At 43.9% G+C, this 19,995-nt stretch overlaps 1 protein-coding gene across 3 annotated transcripts in view; it reads right to left on the bottom strand.

Annotated features, from left to right (window-relative positions):
* ANXA11 (annexin A11) overlaps positions 1-19,995 on the bottom strand; it is a 39,386-nt gene that overhangs the window by 1,869 nt on the left and 17,522 nt on the right. For all 3 annotated transcript variants that reach the window (XM_079977024.1, XM_079977022.1, XM_079977023.1), the window contains 12 exons: positions 17,306-17,418; positions 15,164-15,571; positions 14,715-14,802; positions 12,525-12,619; positions 11,012-11,125; positions 10,123-10,213; positions 8,547-8,626; positions 5,764-5,820; positions 4,505-4,598; positions 3,128-3,223; positions 1,322-1,380; positions 462-584 (listed from right to left, as the gene is read on the bottom strand). In XM_079977024.1, coding sequence (XP_079833150.1) covers positions 462-584; positions 1,322-1,380; positions 3,128-3,223; positions 4,505-4,598; positions 5,764-5,820; positions 8,547-8,626; positions 10,123-10,213; positions 11,012-11,125; positions 12,525-12,619; positions 14,715-14,802; positions 15,164-15,571; positions 17,306-17,418 — 1,418 coding nt within the window. The remainder of the gene's footprint in view (positions 1-461; positions 585-1,321; positions 1,381-3,127; positions 3,224-4,504; positions 4,599-5,763; positions 5,821-8,546; positions 8,627-10,122; positions 10,214-11,011; positions 11,126-12,524; positions 12,620-14,714; positions 14,803-15,163; positions 15,572-17,305; positions 17,419-19,995) is intronic.

Here is a 19,995-nt window from a genome sequence, read left to right as displayed (position 1 = left end):
GCAGCCACCTGATTTTTTTCTCTCCCTCCCCCCCCCACTCCAATAGCAACAACTTATTGGGTTTTTTTGTTTTGCTTTCTGTTAAAACAACAGTGGTGTGGAGCACATTGGGCCCGCTGGTATACTGTGGAGCTACAGCCTATGAAACAGGCCAGATCAGTGTTTCCCAAACTTGGGTCTCCCATTGTTTTTGAATTACAGTTCCCATCAGCCCGGACCACTGGTCTGGCTAGTTAAGGATGATGGGAGTTGTAGTCCAAAATCAGCTGGGGACCCAGGTTTGGGAAACACTGGGCCAGATGATGGCTAGAGTACAGGTGGAGAAAGCCCCGCTGTGAAGATGAATGAACATGGCACCGGCTCCCAAAAATGGTACTGGGCCAAGTTCAAGGTTTTGGTGTGAACACTGACATTTTGAGTTGGCACGCATGGAAAGCGGGACAAGCCCCTCACAATCTTACCGTAATGTCTGTGTAGAGAGATTTGCCATACATCCTCTTGTATTCCTGCCTGATGTCTAGCAGGTCAACTTCACTGCGTGACACCATGATGCGAATGAGAGTCCGGTCTTTGGTTCCAGCTCCCTGTGAAGAACGTGGCGGAAAGGGCCAGAATGTGAATTGTTACCAGACTGCGGATGCTCCCTCTGAACATGTAGCATTGACTGTTACTCAAAATGGCCGCTCAAGGCTTTATGGCAGGCCTCCCCTAATGCGGTGCCCTCAATATGTTTTGGACTATACAACTCCTGTCATCCTTTTCCATTGGTCACAACGGCTGAGGCTGATATGAGGGGTAGTCCAAAACATATGAGTTGGGGACAGCTGCTTAATTGATAACGAATTCAAAGTCCAAAACCTTACACATGCCCATTTGTTAACAGGGAGGCATATCCTTTTTAGCCTAAAAAGAGGTTGCGGAAGAGGAGGGACAACTGAAAAAGGGAGAATAGGAGAGGGGAGAAAAGGGGGCACCAAACCCTTTGCCTCCCTGCTGTCACCCCGTTTCAGATCACAAACACCCCAACCCCAACACCTCTGTCATTTAAAATCAGGGTTGTGGAACCCGGGGGGAGGGGAGGAATTGGAATGAAGAAAGTGGCAATGGGTTATGTGCACACACCTGCAGCCGTTTCTTGCTCGATCATTGCCTCCAGAGGTTTTTCAAGCTACAGTTACACAGGTTTGTGTGAAACATGTCTACCAGCCCTAAAATCTGATATCCTGGGCTCAGATCTACATCCCAACATAGTCAGCTTCTAACAGCTCATTTGAATATCTGACCACACGGACGTGCAGAGGCCCACATGATTTCAACTCACCTTCATGGCCTTGTGCAGCCTCTCTGCAAAGAAAGCAGGTGTATTTCTTACACACTTAACTGCAAAAGAAATTGAGATCACCAGTTACTGACTGTTAACCATTTCCTAACTTTCTTTTAAAAAAAAAAATCAATGCCATACTGTTTTTCCTGAAATCTGCTTTCTCAGGTTAACCTGGGAGTTGAGATGACTCAGTGAATGTCATTGGGAGGAACAAAGGGGACAATCACACAAAATCAGATTTTTTTAAAAAAAAGCACACAGTCATGCAATCCAAACAGCTATCAAACAGCATCTACCTTTTTGCTTGAGCATTTTATGGGAGTGGAAAGAACCAATGGTGATGTTCATTTGTAACCTAATACAAGGTATGTTCCTTTTTGATATCAATGTTAAGATTTCTCATGTAGATGAACAAGGCACACATTACACTTCAAGACCGGAAAATGGAAGGCAGTGAAGTCACACACTATGGGAGTATTGCATACAGTTACCAAGCTTACAATCCTGAAAGCTATAATGGAGCCAAAAAAAAAAAAAAAAGGTACATATTTCCAGTTAGATCTGGTGCAAAGAGTAAAAGCCATTTTATACGACAAATAAAACAGTGAGTGTTTATAGAACACATTTTAAATATTCAAGCAGCTTCATATATTATTGCCTTGTAAATCCTTACAACAGTGCTGCAGGGTTGGTCAGTATAGTAGTTTGCCTAAGGTCACCCAATGAATTTGTGGCCAATATGACACTTTAACTAGCACTCCGGGATTCACTGGTTGATAGTTGGTCACTTATGACAAGGTAAGTGATTCTAGAAGTTATTTAAAATTTTTGAAAAGGAACTTGGTGATGGCAACAGCTTTTGGCACAACACTCGCCCCTATCCAAGAAACACACTTAGAATGTAATTGCGGTGTTGTTGGACGTGACTTATCTTCAAAACAAGAGGAATGAAAGATGAGAGAATACAGACAAAGGTTGCTGTGCCTAGCATGGAAGGTGAAGTAGCAAGTTCAAAGGGGATCGTCAGTGGAATCCTAGCCATTTCCCCAGTCAAATGAACTGTGACTTGTTCAATGGGAACCAGGTTTACTGAGACAAACCAAAGGAATGGTAAATGCAATTTATAACCAAGTTCTCTGGGAGAAGTAAAAGTAGCTTCAAACTGAAACTCGTAGCCAAAGCCAAATATTCTCAAGAGAACTATTGTATAGAAAGTGGCATGAAATATATGATAAAATATTCTGAACGGCAAAGTTTTTCACCTACATGTTGAACCGAGCTTTATGACTTGCTTTCCACACATATACATGACTCAGATACGGTAACATCTCTTAGCTTTGCCCCTCTTTTGTGCTTTGAAATACATCTTAAGTAACATACATGTCACATTTTACCTTTCCAAAACACACAAATATTTTAAAAGCTACTCTGAGAATTTGCGGGAGAAGAGGTTGGTGAAATTGCAGGTGCTAGCCAATAGGTGCCATGCATAGCCTGCTATCCCCCAACTTCTGGATCTTTTACAAAAATTATATATTTTAAAGAGTGCACTCCAGGCCAGAAAACTGTGTGTGTTTAGGGCAGCAAAGGAACATTCAAACCACAATTTGAAAAGTTAGATTCATAGTGGTGCAATGGGTCAAGTGCATCTGGCTGTTAACCAGAAAGCTGGTGGTTTGAGCCCACCGAGGGATGACTGTGCGCTGGATTCCTGTATTGCAGGGGGTTGGACTAGATGACCCTCAGGGGTCCCTTCCAACTCTATGATTCTATGATCCTCACTCTTAAAGAGACCTCACCCACCTACTGCCAGCATCCCAGATTCGAGGTCTCCCGACATCTCTCTGATTATGCTCTTCTCAATGTCACGGTTACACATTCGCTGATATTCACTGAAAACTGTTGAGAGAGAGAAAAGGGATCATCAGTCATTTAAGCCAAGTGAGTATGAAGAGTGAAGTCTGACAACCAGCTCTTGAAGGATGTTGCTAAGTCTTAAGTCAGTTGCACTGCCCCATCACAGGCCTTCAGTTGTTTTGTCTGGTATGGCCCTAACTCAGATCACTTATCTAAGCTGACATCTGGTGGCTGGATGACAGACAGACACTCCCCCCCCATTATTAACTGTGGACCCTAACAGGAGGACAAACACCCTTTGTTATGTAGGAGGAGGAATTTCAGGTGGTGCAGCTTGTCTCGCCTGACAAATTTCTACATAACTACCGTATTTTTCGCCCCATAGGACGCACTTTTTCCCCTCCAAAAATGAAGGGGAAATCTGGGTGCGTCCTATGGGGCGAATGCAGGCTTTCGCTGAAGCTTGGAGAGCGAGAGGGGTCGGTGCGCACTGACCCCTCTCGCTCTCCAGGCTTCAGGAAGACATCCACAGCTCTCGCAGCCCTGCAGGAGGTCCGGCAGGGCTGTCTAGGCTGCGGATAGCAGCCTGCTTCCCGGAGCGTCGGGCGCCCTGGAAGCAGAGCGCCCGGCGCTTCGGGAGCGCATCCGCAGCCTGGGCAGCCCTGCAGGAGGTCCGGCAGGGATGTCTAGGCTGCGGATAGCAGCCTGCTTCCCGGAGCATCGGGCGCCCTGAAAGCAGAGCGCCTGGCGCTTCGGGAACACATCCGCAGCCCAGGCAGCCCTGTGGGAGTTCTCCGCAGGGCTCCCCACGCTGCGGATAGCAGCCTGCCGCCCGGCGGGTGGAGCGCCCTGAAGCAGAGCGCCCTGCGCGCCGGGCAGACATCCGCAGCGTGGGGAGCCCTGCAGGAGTTCCCCGCAGGGCTCCCCACGCTGCGGATAGCAGCCTGCCTCCTGAGGCAGCCATCGGCCAGCCCCACAAGCTCAGGGAGGCGCAGCGCCGTTCCTCGACCTGGTTCAGTTTCCCCGACCTGCTTTTGGGGGGGAAATAAAGGGAATTTTTTCCCCTTTATTTCCCCCCCAAAAAACTAGGTGCGTCCTATGGGACGGAGCGTCCTATGGGACGAAAAATACGGTATTTAAAAGGGTCGAAGAACCCAGCCCTTCTTTGCATCTGATCAGAGTTGGCTGATCTTAGGCACCATCAAAAATGAAAATATTAGTTACCACTTGTCAAGAAAAAGCATGTGTAGTCTCTTGCACTGTTGCAGCCTAATTTTACAATCACCAAACATCCTCTCGATGCAAAGTGTAGACAGAAATTACCTGCTATTAGGTGAGCTTTACTTCTGGCACAGAGAATTGCATTGAATTTGGACTCATCAGTCCCAAGTCGATTTTCTCCTGCCGCATACAGCGCCTTAAAAGAAAAAAAAAAATCACAGGTCATTACTTGAGCTCAGCTGCTTTCTGAATTTCACTCTGCTTTTGAAGGCTTCTTCTCCCTTCTTTAATTATCTTGATATTTCTGGACTGGTCCTATTTCTTTCCCACACCTTTATTCACATAGCTAATCTTTGCTAACCTCTCTAACAATCAAGGATGCAACTATAATGCAAGCAACCTGGGGCTGCAGCCAAAATACTACAGGCTCATATTGAATTTTGCTTTCTTCCCCTTGCACACAGCACAACTTCACCTTGCACCCCGACTGGTGCTGTTAAGCTGCACATTTCACTGCCCCCACTTCATACTACTGACTGAAAGTTACTGGCGCAAAAATCCTTGCAAAATGATACTGGGACAAAGGGATGCCACTGAAAATGGCAGTGGCGTATTCCTTATAACTAGGGCTGAGCCAAAATGCAACAGAGCAAACATTTTCGGTGTGAAATTGGGGTGAATGAAAAATTCCACAAGTACATTCCAACTCTCCCCCCTCCATGCTTTCTCTCAGAAAAACTTGACAGGTTTGTAAGTCACAAGTCTATGCAACCCTGAAAAAGGTGTGTGGTTCCTCCTTCCATACAATTTGAAATAAACAAAAAAAAAATTCACAACATGATGAACCAAAAGGAGAAAGTTGCACATTTCAGGGAAATTATTACTGCAGCACCAATTCATTTAGTAAATAGTTCCAAAAATGGAATAGGTGCAGGTAAATTTGAGAAGGGTTTTAAAAAAAATATATTCGATTGCAATCTTCTTGTTGCTGTTATCCTGGGATCATTTATCTGCAGTAACTTGAAAAAGGGAAACTGTGCAAACTGCTCAATGTAGAGCTGAGGGAAAGCCATATCAACCCCCCCTTTTTTTCAAAAACAGGAGCTGTGGGGGCAGGAGGAATATTTTTTTAAAGCAAACTGTTTTCAGGGTAACTTCCATGCTAGAAATGAGGCCAGAGGAGAAACATGCCAGGTTGTGGGGGAGTACACACGGTCTCAAGTTTTAGATTTCATTAAAGTAGGAGATGTTTAAAGGAAACCACTTTGGGCAAGAATCTGCTCAATGCGGCAGCCATCTGGCTGGGCCTTTAAAAAGAAATCAGTGTGGAACATAAACTAGACAAGATCCCTAATACCAACCTGAGCATCGCTTTGGACAGCCGCCATGTTGACATTGGTACTTTCATCTCTGTTTCCCTGAAATAATTACCAAGTCAGTCAAAAGATGAAACGCTGCTTTCGAAACACTGTAACTGCTGTTAGTCTAATGAGGTTGCTAGTCCAGCAAAAAGCAAGCTGAACAGTTTAAAGTATGCTTTGTTCTATTTGCTCGTTAAACATGCATATTTGTTTCATGATGCTGCCCATTTAATATTGCAACGCATTAAGGTTAAATGAAACAGACAAATTCTCACTAGTCTGTTTATTTTCAAACATAATCACTATTAACTTGATATCCAAGATCTGATAATTTAAGATTATTTGGTAAAATATAGATGGACAACAGTTTTCAGAGATCTACATACATTACGTTTAAGATAACATTTTGAACCAAACTAAGTAAATGATTTCATGATTCAAGAGGTTCCAAATATTGGTTAAAATAAGCTTTCTGTGAAAAGCTGTGGAACAAAAGGTCAGACTTTAAAATACAACAATGGGGGGACTTCCGGGTCGGCGCCATCGCCGAATGGCGGACTCCCTCCGAGCTCCGGAGGGAGTCGGCTGGGTAGGGGTCGGGTCCTGCCGTGCCGGCGACGCGGGGACCCTCAAAAACCATGGGCGGAGATGCCCATGGACTTGGTGACTCGGCGGGCACCGTTTGCGCCCCCCCGACCCGCGAAGGAGCCTTTTTAAAGGCTGCGGAGCGGGTGACGGGGGGTGTGTGTGGTGCTGTGAGTCCAATGCTTCCCCTGCCCAGCGAAGCCGCATGCCATTCGGCGGAGAGCAACGACTTCTTCTTTGAAAATTTCGGATTTGGACTAAAAGGAACAACCCGTGAGTAAATTGATTGGACTTAAAAGGGAAATTTGATCTTTGAATTTGGAGCGAGCGGGGGGAGTGCAAAAAGGAAGTCCGCCCCCCCCCCCTGTTGTAGATGGCTCAACGCAAGGATTTGACAACTAAGATCGAGAGATGAACTTGTTTACCTGAAAAAAATTTTTAACTTCACGAAGGGAAATTACAATAATTGTGCTGGAGGAGAAGACTGATTTGTGGGAACTAAAGTGCAACCCCCCCGGGAACCGGGAACGATCCGCTATGAGAGACTGGTGAAGAGACACAGAAACTTTGACAGCTGTCAAAGTAGCTGTCAAAGCAGGAAAATAAAAGAGAACTTTGTTACGATGGCTTTGCTGGTTAGATTTGTTACAATTTGGACATAAATTATTGGAAATAAAGGCAACAAGTTATTTGACTTTTGGGTCTGATTTTGAAAGAAATTAAGTTACCATATTCCCTCTAGAGGGAGGCTGGGACATTGCAACAGTAGCAGCAAGTGGAAAAATACTATGAATTTGAGCAGGATCTGTTATCTCTTGGGAAAGCTGCAAAAACGAAGCATTATTTTGTCTACAGAGGTTTCTATACTAAAGGAGACAATGGATTTATCTATTGAAGAAAGGAAGGGACTTGACGCAAGTTATGTTCCTGAATAACAAAAGCCTCTGTGGAGAACAAGAAGTTTCTGAATTAGAAGGTTTCTGCAGCAGAACAGGAAAAAGCAACCTGAGGAATAAGAGCTGGACCAAATTTGAAGCCGGAGTATTTGGAACATCCAGACTTTAAAAGGACCAAGAAATAGAATTTAAGTTAGACTCTTAAACATAGAGGTCTGGATGGAAGAACAATGACTTTTTCTGAGAGTTTTTTCGAGATTGGACTTTCTGAAATTAAAAGCTATCAAAAGACGGCAAAGTGGAGTTGAGATATAGACGTGGATACACCAGGCTGGCAGTAGACAATGGATGAACTTTGGGGATTGGAACCGGGGAATGGGGGGGGGGGGAGATTTGGAATCCAAAGGCTGTAAAATTATATATTATTTATTTCTTTTCTTTTTTCATGTTTGTTGTTTGAAAATAGGGGAATTCGTGGAAGGGAAATGGGGTCGATCTTAGGGAATTATATAAAATATAAGGAGAAATGGTTCATTAAGATAAATAAGATAAATTAATTTGGAATAAATGGGTTATTTAAAATTACAAATAAGGTTTTAAAATTTGGGGTAAGAATCTGTGGAATCAATTTAAGGGAAATGGAATACAAGAGGGGGGGGGGAGTCCAGGAAAGATGCCACTGAAACCAAGTGTAAATTATATCTGTTTTTTCTTTCTTTCTTGCTATCTTTCCTTTTTATTCTGGAAAATTTTTAATAAATATTATTAAAAATAAAATAAAATAAAATAAAATACAACAATGGGGGTGGGGTCTGTTATATAACCTCATTGCCTGAGCCATGATAAATAAAAAAACTATTCTGTATTTTGGAAATGTCAGAAAGTGAGAGGAGAAAATGTAAATGGTAGGGAAGTTTTAATGTTTTAATTGAGGAGGGAGAATTGTTTGGTTAGGGGGAAGAAACTAGCAATATACAATTCCATTAACTCCAATGCTTTTCGTCTTGAATTATATCACATCATAGGGAACCGACATCCAGCACCACAGCCAGGATGTTCTGTGCCCTATATTCCTCTTCACACTGGCTCAAAAACATAAAGGTGATCTGCAGTCTTAGTCATACTCATGAGTAGAACCACGGAAAGGAATGGACTCAAAATATGCCTGACAACAGATATCACCCAAATACCTCTGTGAATTTTACTTCAGTGGATGAATGTAAATCTTAGGAGAACTTGGGTTACGTATAAATTACACCAACACCAACACAGGACAAACTGGTGTAAGGATCTTGTGCATACCTGAGACAGTGAGATTAAAAGCCTCTGGAAGTGTCCAGATGTGTCGTTTCTGATGGCTTCTTCCAAAGTTTTCTTATGCTCTGTGAGAAATAACAAAGGAAACTCGTTTTGTAAATGGTCTGTGTTTATTTCATTATAAGGATCACTAGGGTGGGAAAAAAGAGAAGGGAGGAAAGGAAGAGATAATTCTTATCTATTTTTTTATAACACACCGCAAGGACATCTGCTTGGGAGAGAGGATTCACATTCCACTCTTTTATACTCCAGCCAAAATATCAAAGGGGGGGGGGAGATGAAAAGGGAATTTTTACACTAAAAGTAGGTCGTGTACACAGCTCCATTTTGGTTTGACCTACTAGCTAAAGGGAATATTTATGGCGGCCCACTAGTTCCCCCTCGCAAGATACCTTCCATCCCTCAAGGTGGGCTTCCAAAGATACTAACAAATCCTTCTTTGAGAAACCATCATCCGTTTCTTCCTTTGAATTTGCCATGGGCGGAAAAGGGGTGATTGGTGCTTTTTCGGTCTCTCACACTGGGACTTTGCAAGGTAATTCAGCAGTGATTTGATGATGTCTCTGCCCCCTTCAAAATGTGTGTGTGGGGGGGAACGGACGATGACATGTGGGAATGGGAGTAAGCACACCAGGGGCAAGCAGATTTGTGGAGCACTGTTAGTGGGGCAGGGAGAAGGAGCTCTCGGTTTTATTCCCAGAAAGTAAAACTAGGACATCTAAATCAGGGCAAACTTTGGATACCGTAAGCTCAGCTGGCGGATCAAACACATGATAGGATTCTATACAGCACAAACAAGGAACCAAGAACTGTCAAGAAAACCCTTAAAATTATGTGTTTTAAACAAATGAAACTCTAGATAATGTAGTGTGCTTCAGAAGTTGCTGGCCTATAATTTCCATCGTCCCAAACCATTGACCATGCCAGCTGATGTTAGTCCTTTATGAATTTGCAAGCTGATCCAGCATATGCTTTCTTGGAGACGACGTCTCAACAACTTTACTTATTCTTAAGCAACTGTGTGCAGGATTGCTGCCTTATGTGTCCACTTAGAAGCACGTACCGTTGAAATAAATGGGTCTTAATCCTAGAAAGAGCAGGTACAGACTGCAGTCTTTGTGGTGCATCAAGTCTACAGAGCACTTTGCAATCACACAAAATACAGAGGCGGGGAAGGAGAACAAAAAGAGACACGCCTTGTTCAGCTCTAGGAACAGTTAGCAATGTACTATTGCACTAAGTGGCTCTTTCTGCACAAACCGCTGGATCAAACAACTGCCTGAAAAAGGGTGAACCTTCATGAACTCCAGTTTGCCCTTGCATGAGAGTAAATTGTCTTCTCCATTCTAAATTTGACAGCCCCACCCAACAAACCAACGAAGCTCAAATTTGTAAGCAAAGCAGCAGCTTATGCACTGAACAGCCTTCGACCTCAATGTCCAAAATTCAATTCTTCCTACAAATGTTTCTGCTCAACTTAACCCCGTCATCTTTAAAGGTATTGGGCTGGCCTTTCTTCTATCAGAACAGCAGAAGTTGCAGAGTTGAGAGGAAAACTCACCTGCTTTGTATGCCCGACTGATTTCCCGAATGTGCTCATTGCTGCGAGATGCCAAGATTTCTATCAGACAGGCTTCATCCGTGCCAGCTCCCTAAGAGAAGAAAAAGACACTCAAGCTCACCACAATGCAGAAGCATTTGTCTCCTGGGTTTTGCCCTCTTTTAAGGCTAAGAGAGTGCCAGGCTTATTGGCGTGACTCTTATTTCTAGGCCTCACGTGGACTGAGTGTACTCTTGCTAGGTCTGCAATGTTTAATCCATTGCTCAGTTTGATTACTCTATTTTTTGATAGACTTAACTGGTCTACAGATAAAGTGTTATCACTGAATGTGCTTTTAAGAATGACAGATGACAAAGACCACCTAAAAAGAGGTGTCCTCTCACATGTGACAGGAGCGCATCACACAAAGGACAAATAACTATTATTGCATTTTTTTTAATATGCGCTTCAGTAGACTGCTGGATGCCAGCACGGGCTGAGCAATGACACAGATGTAGAGGGCAGGAACTGCAAACATTGCATCAGAGCTCTCAGTTTCTTCAGTTAGATTAAACTGCAAGTGCTGTGCAGTCCCCTCCTCCAAGAATTATACAAAGGGAGAGGAGAGTTGCTTTTGATACGGGTATACTGTAGTCCCATCATCACACTGTACATGGCTATTGAAATAGAAAGATAAGCAGAAGTCTCTGGATTCAGTAGCATAATAAAAATTGATACTGCAAGGGTTGGGTGGAGGGGGTCACAGGATAGGTATTCACACATGCAAATCCAGAATGGTGGGTTTTGAAGACAGGCTTGAAGCAGGAAAAAGATGAAGCGTCAAATAAAGAATTTAGGGAGGCAAGAATTATGTAACAACAACAGTAGCTTTCATTTAAACCATACAGACCTTGATGGCTTCTTTTATTTCATAAACATCAAACTGGACAGGAGTCTTCATCATTGCCAAGATTGTCCTCTCAAAGTTGCCGGAAAGCTCAGACTTTAGGTCCTTGATCAAATCCTGGGTTTTTTTAAGTGAAAAAACAACACCACATGTTTCCTTGTAAAGTAATATTTAGTTAGTTTTTTAAAGGATGAGAAACAAAAGGAGGTTTATGGCAAAGCTTCCTATTCAAGGCATACTAATGATCTGAATCTCTTTTCTTGCAATATCACAGACTTCAGAAAAGTTCAGTAATATATGTGAAGTTATTAATATAGCACAATCAGTGTCAACTGCACTTTATTGAGTAACATAAGGAAGGGTAAAGGTAAGAGTTCTGCCCAAAGGAGTTTACAAACTAAATTTCTACCAGAGCAGAGGACAAATGTAACTGTGTGAATATTTGCAGCCACACAAATTTTAGGTTTTATTTCAGCTGAATATGGCAATGAACCATAGTAGCCAGATCATTAATGTAATTTAAACTCCGCTCTTATGTCCACGATATGCTGAGAGCAACTTCACAGCGTAAGAAATATAGAAAAAGCAAATGAACACATTATAAACACTGTCATGAACTAAAAAGCAGCAACCCAGGAACATAATACTTATTTTATTTATTAAATAAATTATTTGTTCAAAAGGGTCATGGTGCCGTTTAAAAATTAAGCAAGCACAAAGCTGGCAAAATTATTCCTTAGAAAAATGTGTGTTGTTATTTTGTTACATATTTTGTGCTTTTACACTTAGTAATCTTAAGATGATGATGATGATGATGATGATGATGATAATTGTTCATTAGCAAAAATGCAGAAATCTGATGCAAAGGTTTTTAAGAGTGGCTGACCAGTAAAAGCTGATGATATGAAAAGAGTGTGTTTGAGGAATACAAAAGTCATCCTGCTGAAAACTGCAAGATATTACCAGACTTATTTTGTACCTCTCATTCGTTGGGGTGTCAAGATATTTAAAGTCTCTTTCTTTATTTTGTTGCCCAAATCATTCACCGCGTCATTCCGATAATGTGACAACCCCTTGTCCTTAAATCCCTCCAATGGCTTCCTGTCCATTCTCAGATCCAGCTGCCTTGTTCCTACATAAAAACCCCCTCCATGGCCTTGTCCCCTTATCTCTCGACATCCCTGCCTGTGATGTTTGTTTGTCCAGCTCCACCATCCTTATCCATTTGAAGGCCTCCCCCAAAAGACTCCTTCTCCCTTAACTGTCCTACAAGCCTAAAACTGCCTCCCGGAACACCTGCACAAATGCCACACCTACCATTAAATCCATCCTCAAACCCTGCCCTTTCCATTTAACCCTTGGCACAAAATCCTAGCCCTCTGGCGACTTCAGCATGAAGCTAAGCCAAAGAACATACAAACTAGACCGACTGCACATTACTTCCATGTTTAGCTCTGCCTCCACTTCCTTCCTCTGTTGCAATAATCAAAGAATAATTTCATGGTAGAGAACTTACCTTTCCATAAGCTGTTTTGAAAGAGAGCAGAATCTGCTGGCGTTGCTTGTTCGAGCGACTTCCCAGACAATCAATGATTGCCTGTTCGTCGGTTCCTGAAAATATACAGAATCAAGTGTTTAGTGCAGCCTCTTCCACCGTCGTAGTACTTTCTGATCAACCCACTTCAGCAGAATCTAACCCAGCATTTGATAATTGGAAAAGGCCAACTTTTAAAACAAAGTGTATTCTCTCCTGCCACCTTATACAGTGGTACCTCGGGTTACATACGCTTCAGGTTACAGACTCCGCTAACCCAGAAATAGTACCTCGGGTTAATAACTTTGCTTCAGGTTGAGAACAGAAATTGTGCTCCGGCGGCGCAGCAGCAGCAGGAGGCCCCATTAGCTAAAGTGGTGCTTCAGATTAAGAACAGTTTCAGGTTAAGAACGGACCTCTGGAACAAATTAAGTACTTAACCCGAGGAACCACTGTACATTGCATGACATCGCTTGTTCAAATGCATATTTGAATGCAGCAGTCATGAGTAACTCTATGGGATGGCTCAGTTGGTAGAGCACGAGACTCTTAATTTCAGGGTTGTGGGTTTGAGTGCCACACTGGGCAAGAGATTCCTGCACTGCAGGGAGTTGGGTTATTGGAATAGATGATTCTCATAGTCCCTTCCATCTCTAGGATTCTGTGATTCTATATTCTGTTGTACTTTTGGCAGCAAAGCCTGATAGATGAGCTAAGTCTGTATGACATTACGAGGTATTCACACACATTCCAATTACTAATTTATTTATTTTTCAAAAAAGAAATCCAAATATTTAAATTTCTGAAGGAAGGGACAGTTGTGCATTTGGTTTGGACTGAGGAGTCATACACGTTTTGCATAGACTAGGAATGGAGAGATTTAAGTTGGGAGGAAAAAAGCAAGACAGAATTCAGTGGGAAAGGAAAGAGAAATATTGTAAAACGCTGAAAAATGTTTCACAAAAAGCAAAGAAGCTAAAAGCAACATTTGAGGTCTTCCAACCTTGAGGAAAAGATCAAATGCTAGAAAGGAATGGAAATCTGGGCGTTGTGATCAGAATGAGCATCTACGGAAAACTTGAGTGCAGCAACAGACGCCCCTTCTACCTTTGCACAGTAGGCTCCATTCCAGCCATGCAAAAGTCTGATGTCTATACACAGCCCTCTCTATCCAGGCAGGACCACATTCCCTCCAGGTATATCTGAGTGACTGATTTTGCAAAGCAAGGATGGGAAGCCAGATCTGGACAGCTGTCTTTATTGTTTATTCCACAACACACACACACACACACCCCTTGACCTGCTGCATACCTAAGTTCAATAGGACACCTGGTGTAGGGCAGGTGGGTTGCAGCCTTGCTAAAACAACCCTAAGTGTAAGAGGAGCCTACTGGATCCAGCCAGTGGCCCATCCAGCCCAGCATCCTGTTCTTAGTGGCTGATCAGATGCCTTTGTGAAACCCACAAGCAGGACTCAAGCACAAGTGCACTCTCACCTCCTGTGTCCAGCAACTGCAAATTAGAAGCACGGCTGCTTCCATCAGGGAGAGTAGTCATGAACAGTCTTTCCTCCATGAGAGGAGGTAGGATAGCCATCCTCCAGTATCTCAAGGGTTGCCACATAGAAGATGTTTCCTCCATCTCTGGAGGGTGGGACCCGAACCAATGGGTTCAAGTTACAAGGAGGAGAATCCGACTAAACACAAGGAAGAACTTTCTGATCCTGTTCAACAGTGGAACGCACTCCTTCAGAAGGTGGTGGACTCTCCATCCTTGGAGGTTTATAAGCAGAGGTTGGACGGCCATCTGTCATGGATGCTTTAGCTGAGATCCCTGCATTGCAGGGGGTCGGACTAGACGACCCTCTTCCATTTTTACATTTCTATGATTCTATGTGTACTTGGGCATGCATCTGTTGGGCTCACAGAATTTCCGAATCCCTGGTACAGAGAACACAGACCCACGGCCAGTGTCACAGGCTGTGTTCCAAGGGCAGAAGATGCAATGCTCAGAATTGCTTTCATGTTACCCAGAACACAGACGTAACCTGCAATGTTTTGCAAAGCAGCACCCAAGCTACCTCTGAACGTGCAAGAAGCAAAAGGGTGGGACAAAGAGGACATCATTACATGAAGAAAAAGCACCCAACTTTTGAGTGCAAGCACTACTCACCAAACCCTTTCATGGCTTTCCTCAACACCTCTGCGTCCCTCAGAGGGTCAAAGGAAGGAGCATCACGGACTGTGCCTCGGTTTCCAGACTGCATTGTCCAAAGAAGAATGGGGGGGGGGGGGAAAGCTATCAACCAACGTTTACTACTTCGCCTGCCTGCCACTTTCCCTTACAACACATCAGTACCCGTCCTTCCCCCACCACTCAACGTGGCAAACACATACCCAGAAACCATGGCTGGTGGAAAGTGGTGGGGTAAGGGTCAAGCACCCTCCCCATGCACCACCTTGTCAACCCCCAATTGAACTCCCTCCCGTCCCTTTTTAGCATTTGACAGCATCTGGGGCACACAGATGCAACATGTGCCATCAAACACCTAGTTTTTGCACTTTTCCTATTATACACTGGAAGAAAAGGAAGCTCAATAATTTAAGAAGAGGTTCTCTTACCGCTCCGGGAGTAATGGTGGGCACTGTTGGTCCTGGGTAAGATGGCATAGAAGGATTAACAGCTGGGCCAGGAGGGTAACTTGGCATAGGCTGCTGGTGCCCTGGCGGAGGCATTGGCTGCTGCCCAGGATATGGCTGTTGCCCAGGATACGGCTGGGGCTGCTGTCCTGCTCCTGGCACCGGGCCACCTGGATACCCTGGATAAGGTGGCATTCCTGTTGGCGGGTTTCCTCCTGGTGCTGGCGGGTACATTCCGTACGATGGCTGCTGTCCTTGAGGAGGTTGCCCAAAGCCTCCAGGAGCTTGTCCAAAGCCTCCTGGGGGAACCGGGGGGTAGCCACCGGGGCCTGGAGGGTACATGCTCTGCGGCACGTTGGCGCCACCAAACGTTCCCGACATGTTGGAAGCCTGAACAATCAAATGCACAAAGTTAGCACGTGCGTCTCAAATAGCACGTAACATTTCTGTAACACTTTGAGGGTTGAGAGCACTCTATGTACATCTTTACAACCGCCATCTAAATAGGCCAGTATTATGACAGATAGGAAGCCACAAGACAGGAAGTTGCTTAAGACCTCTGGGGTTCACTAGATTTGAGCTTGGGACTTCTTGGCAAGACCGCCCAGCTACTTGTCCACTGTGCTACTCTTGTCTGAAGGAGCGTCTCCACCCCATCATCCAGCCCAGACACTGAGGTCCGGCGCCAAGGGCCTTCTGGCGGTTCCCTCGCTGCGAGAAGTGAGGTTACAGGGAACCAGGCAGAGGGCCTTCTCGGTAGTGGTGCCTGCCCTGTGGAACGCCCTCCCATCAGATGTCAAAGAGATAAACAGCTATTTTACTTTTAAAAGACAACTGAAGGCGGCCCTGTTTAGGGAAGTTTTTAATGTATGACACTGTATTGTTTTTAATATTTGGTTGGAAGCCATCCAGAGTGGCTGGGGAAACCCAGCCAGATGGGCAGGGTATGTATGTATGTATGTATGTATGTATGTATGTATGTATAAATAAATAAATAAATAAATAAATAAATAAATAAATAAATAAATAACTGTGTGATGCTCCACATCAATCCAAACTATTAACAGGGTCATCTTTTTGAACAGGCCAGAAGAGCTCCCTAGGTCCCTGAGTCTAGACTACTAATGAGCTTGTGTACTCCCCTGCTCCTCCACCAGCACAGTGGCAGAGACGAATTTGGAATCTTTCGTTTCTGGTTTTGATTAACCACAGTTTGCCATGTTACCATGGTAACCCAAACTGTGGTTAGTCTTAACTATGCTTAGTGGAAACAAGGTAACTTCACACCATAGTTTACGAATCTGTCTTGTTTTCTCTACCTACAGTTAAAACTAACCACAATTTAGAATTTGAACAACAAGCTGCACTGCAGTTAATCAGGAAAAGCTTATGATAGGGAAGGTAGGTTCGTTCGTACAACACTGAACCATGGCATAGAAATTTTTATTTTATATTTTCTACCTTTATATTTTATGTTCTGCATTTCATCTATGTAAGCATATGCTAATGTCCAATACTTTGCACATGCAAAGTATCCATTTCCCCCTCAATAATATGGGGGTTTTATTGGCATATAAACAGGGTTTTACCATTCTGTATCATTTGCCTGCTTGAGATATGGGCTTATGCAAATATCTCATTTGCCATGCTAAACAGAATTGGGGATGTGAAGCACCCTGTTACACACTGTGCTTCACAGAATTGTAGAATCAGAAATTTGGAGGGACCCCGAGGGCCATCTAGACCAACTCCCTGAAATGCAATAATCTGAACACATGGTCCCTCATCCAGTTTGAAACCATATGGGACCCTGCTTAGCTTCGCAAATGTGCTAACAGCATTGTTGCCGCAACCACCAGGAGGAGCTTCAGAAAATACTTTTGCGAACATAATCTGTCTGTTGCAGCTTTTACCACTGATGAAATAAAGGGCAGATATGGAAAGAAGACAAGGGGAAGAGAAGTTGAATGTAACTTTATAACTGCTGTAAACCACTATGAGGCCCTTCCTTGAAAAGCAGGATCTAAATATATTAAAAGAAGACAAAAATTCAGGCAGCAGAATTTCGCAGCTGGCTTTAGCGGAAACAGGAAGATCTACCAAATTCCAACTGAAATTACTCACCATGCCTGACATATAGTCTGGATTAAACTGGTTGGCATAGCTTCCAACATTTTCTAGCCCAATTGGAGGAGGATTTGCAGAGGGATAGCTGGGAGCCCCCCAGGGGTTGCCACCTGAAATATTAAAACAATAAAAATACACAAGAGCTACAGAACAGTTGTATGTTTATTTGTTAGCATATGGATTTCTATGGCAGAATTTTCACTGTAATGGCCACTGGCAAAAGCAGGGAGGCTTTGATGCAGTTCCATTTTTGCTCTCTTCTCCATCCCTGGACCAACAGATGTTGCAACATAAAGCAGCAGGTTCTCTGAAAGCTACTGTAGTAATGCTCCGGCCACTCGCCCCTCCCTCACCTGTCCCTCCCATCCAGCTGGATCAGGTCTCCAGGAACAGCGGCCGGCAGCATGCACTTTTTTACAGAACAAAGTGCATCAAAAAAGGTAGTTGCTGCCACCACTCCCCTGTGCCAGGGCACCAGAAGACATATGTACTTCCTAGTTACCGGCTGCCCCAACCTACAATTTGTTTCCACAAAAGGCAGCCAGAAGTTTAACAGATGTAGTATGGCTAGCTAATGGTTCAGGCTCTGGATTCAGGCTTTCCCTCAGATTGGCACACAAGACAGGAAAAGGTCTCTTTTTAAAATTTATTTTTAAAAAGCAAAATTAAACATGCTTAAAAAGCAGACACATCTCATATATATTTCAAACCAGTAAAACAAAGACATGGTAGAATATAGATAACTAACATACCATATTTTTTGCACCACAACACTCACTTTTTTCCTCCTAGAAAGTAAGGGGAAATGTCTGTGCGTGTTATGGAGGGAATGCCTACGGGTCGCGGGGGGGGGGGATCTGCTGCAGTCGTGAGCAGAGGATCCATGGTTCCCCTTCCTTCCCTCCTCCGTGGCTCGCTTTGAAACAGCAAAGCGGGAGAAGAGCCGCTGAGTGGGGAGGAGAGAGGGACAGAGAGCCTGCTTCTTTAAAGGAGCAAAGCGGGAGAGGAGCTGCTTACACGAGTGTAAGCGGCTCCTGTCCGGTTGGTTCCTTTAAAGCAAGCAGGCTCTCTGTCCCTCTCTCCTCCCCACTCAGCTCGCTAAATAGCAGCAAAGTTTTTCAGCTCGCTAAGCCGGGGATGAGCGGGGAGGAGGGAGAAAAGCAGAGCCTGCTTGCTTTAAAGGAGCAAAGTGGGAGAGGAGAGGAGCCTTCTCCCCTTATACCCCTCTTCTTCATTATTAGCAGCATCCTTCTCTACCCACCCCACGCATGCTTCTTCTCCCCGTAAACCCCTCTTCTGCATTATTAGCAGCATCCTTCTCCTTGTCCCTTGAGTGCTTTTCCTTCCCTCCCCACTTAAAACGTGGTTACAAAGCACGGATCCACATGGATCCTCAGGATTTTTGCACTGGGTCACCCCAAATTCACCATCAGATCACATAACATGTCCATGGCTACATCTTGCACCAAAAAAATCAAGCACCCACTGTTGCCTGGGGCCGCAATGGTGCAAAAACGTGGTTACAAAGCATGGATCCACATGGATCCTCAGGATTTTTGCATTGGGCTACTCCAAACTCACTGTCAGATCATATGTCTGTGGCCACAGCATGAACCACAAAAATCATACATCCACTGTTTCGTTTAGAATATTTTTTTCTTGTTTTCCTCCTCTAAAAACTATGTGCGTGTTATGGTTGGGTGCGTGCTATAGAGCGAAAAATACGGTACTTACAAATGAGAACAAAGACAAAGTTAGAATAGTTTCAGAGTTCTCAGTAAAATCCGCATCTCAAAGACAGCAGGAATCTTCATCACCAAGACACACAGGCAGGACAACTGTTAGCAAGGTGGCAACTAACAGACGGACGAATTGCGGATTTCTTAGGATCTTTATTTCTAAATCTCACTTGGAAACAGAACTCAGATCCAACCAAAATTTTTGATTAAGTTTAAATTCACCAATGGTCAGCTAATTGACTAATAATTTTAACTTGTGACAGCTGAGTTCGTTAGTTCCCAGGACTTTGGATCAAAGAGTTCCTCCCTTCTTCAGATACTCAGCAGATGCCCATTCCCAGAGTGATTAGGGTTGATAACGCTGTTTGGGTGTGAATGAGTTAGGTACCAGGTGTCAGAAGGCCACTAATCAACCTGGAGAAGTTTCTTCCTGAGATAAGCAACTTCACACATTTGGAGACTGTTAGCCTGCAGTGTTAAAGCAACAAAACCCATTTCCCATAAATCTTATGGCTTTTGACTTCCCACAATACTTTGCTTCTCACTTTACCGAAGTTTGGATCTATTTAAATTTCCCACCTTCACTACAGCTACGCTAAAACCATGCGTGCATTTCAAAGGCTAATAAACAGCCGTCAAATAGATAATCATCTGTTTGCAAAACATGCAGCGTATAAATAACAGACACTAGAGCAAAGTACATGGCAGGAGGAACTGTCTCTTCCTTCCTTCTAACAATGTAAGAGAGAACAGGTTATAACAGCAGGGAATGTAAACTACATCTTCATAGGAAGCTATATGCAGCTGCTGCATACAAGAGTCAGACCAGTGGTCTATCAGCCACAGTTCTGTCTACTCTGACTGGCAATAGCTCTCCCCGGCCTCTTGAGCTCTACAAACCGGAGATCCCTTCAACTGAATATGCTGGTGACTGAATCCAAGGTTATT

The sequence above is a fragment of the Podarcis cretensis genome, assembly GCF_951804945.1.
Source record: "Podarcis cretensis genome assembly, chromosome: 5".
NCBI classification, from domain to species: domain Eukaryota; kingdom Metazoa; phylum Chordata; class Lepidosauria; order Squamata; family Lacertidae; genus Podarcis; species Podarcis cretensis.
Note: the sequence above shows the minus strand (reverse complement) of the source record. Positions and strands in the feature narration are given on the sequence as shown.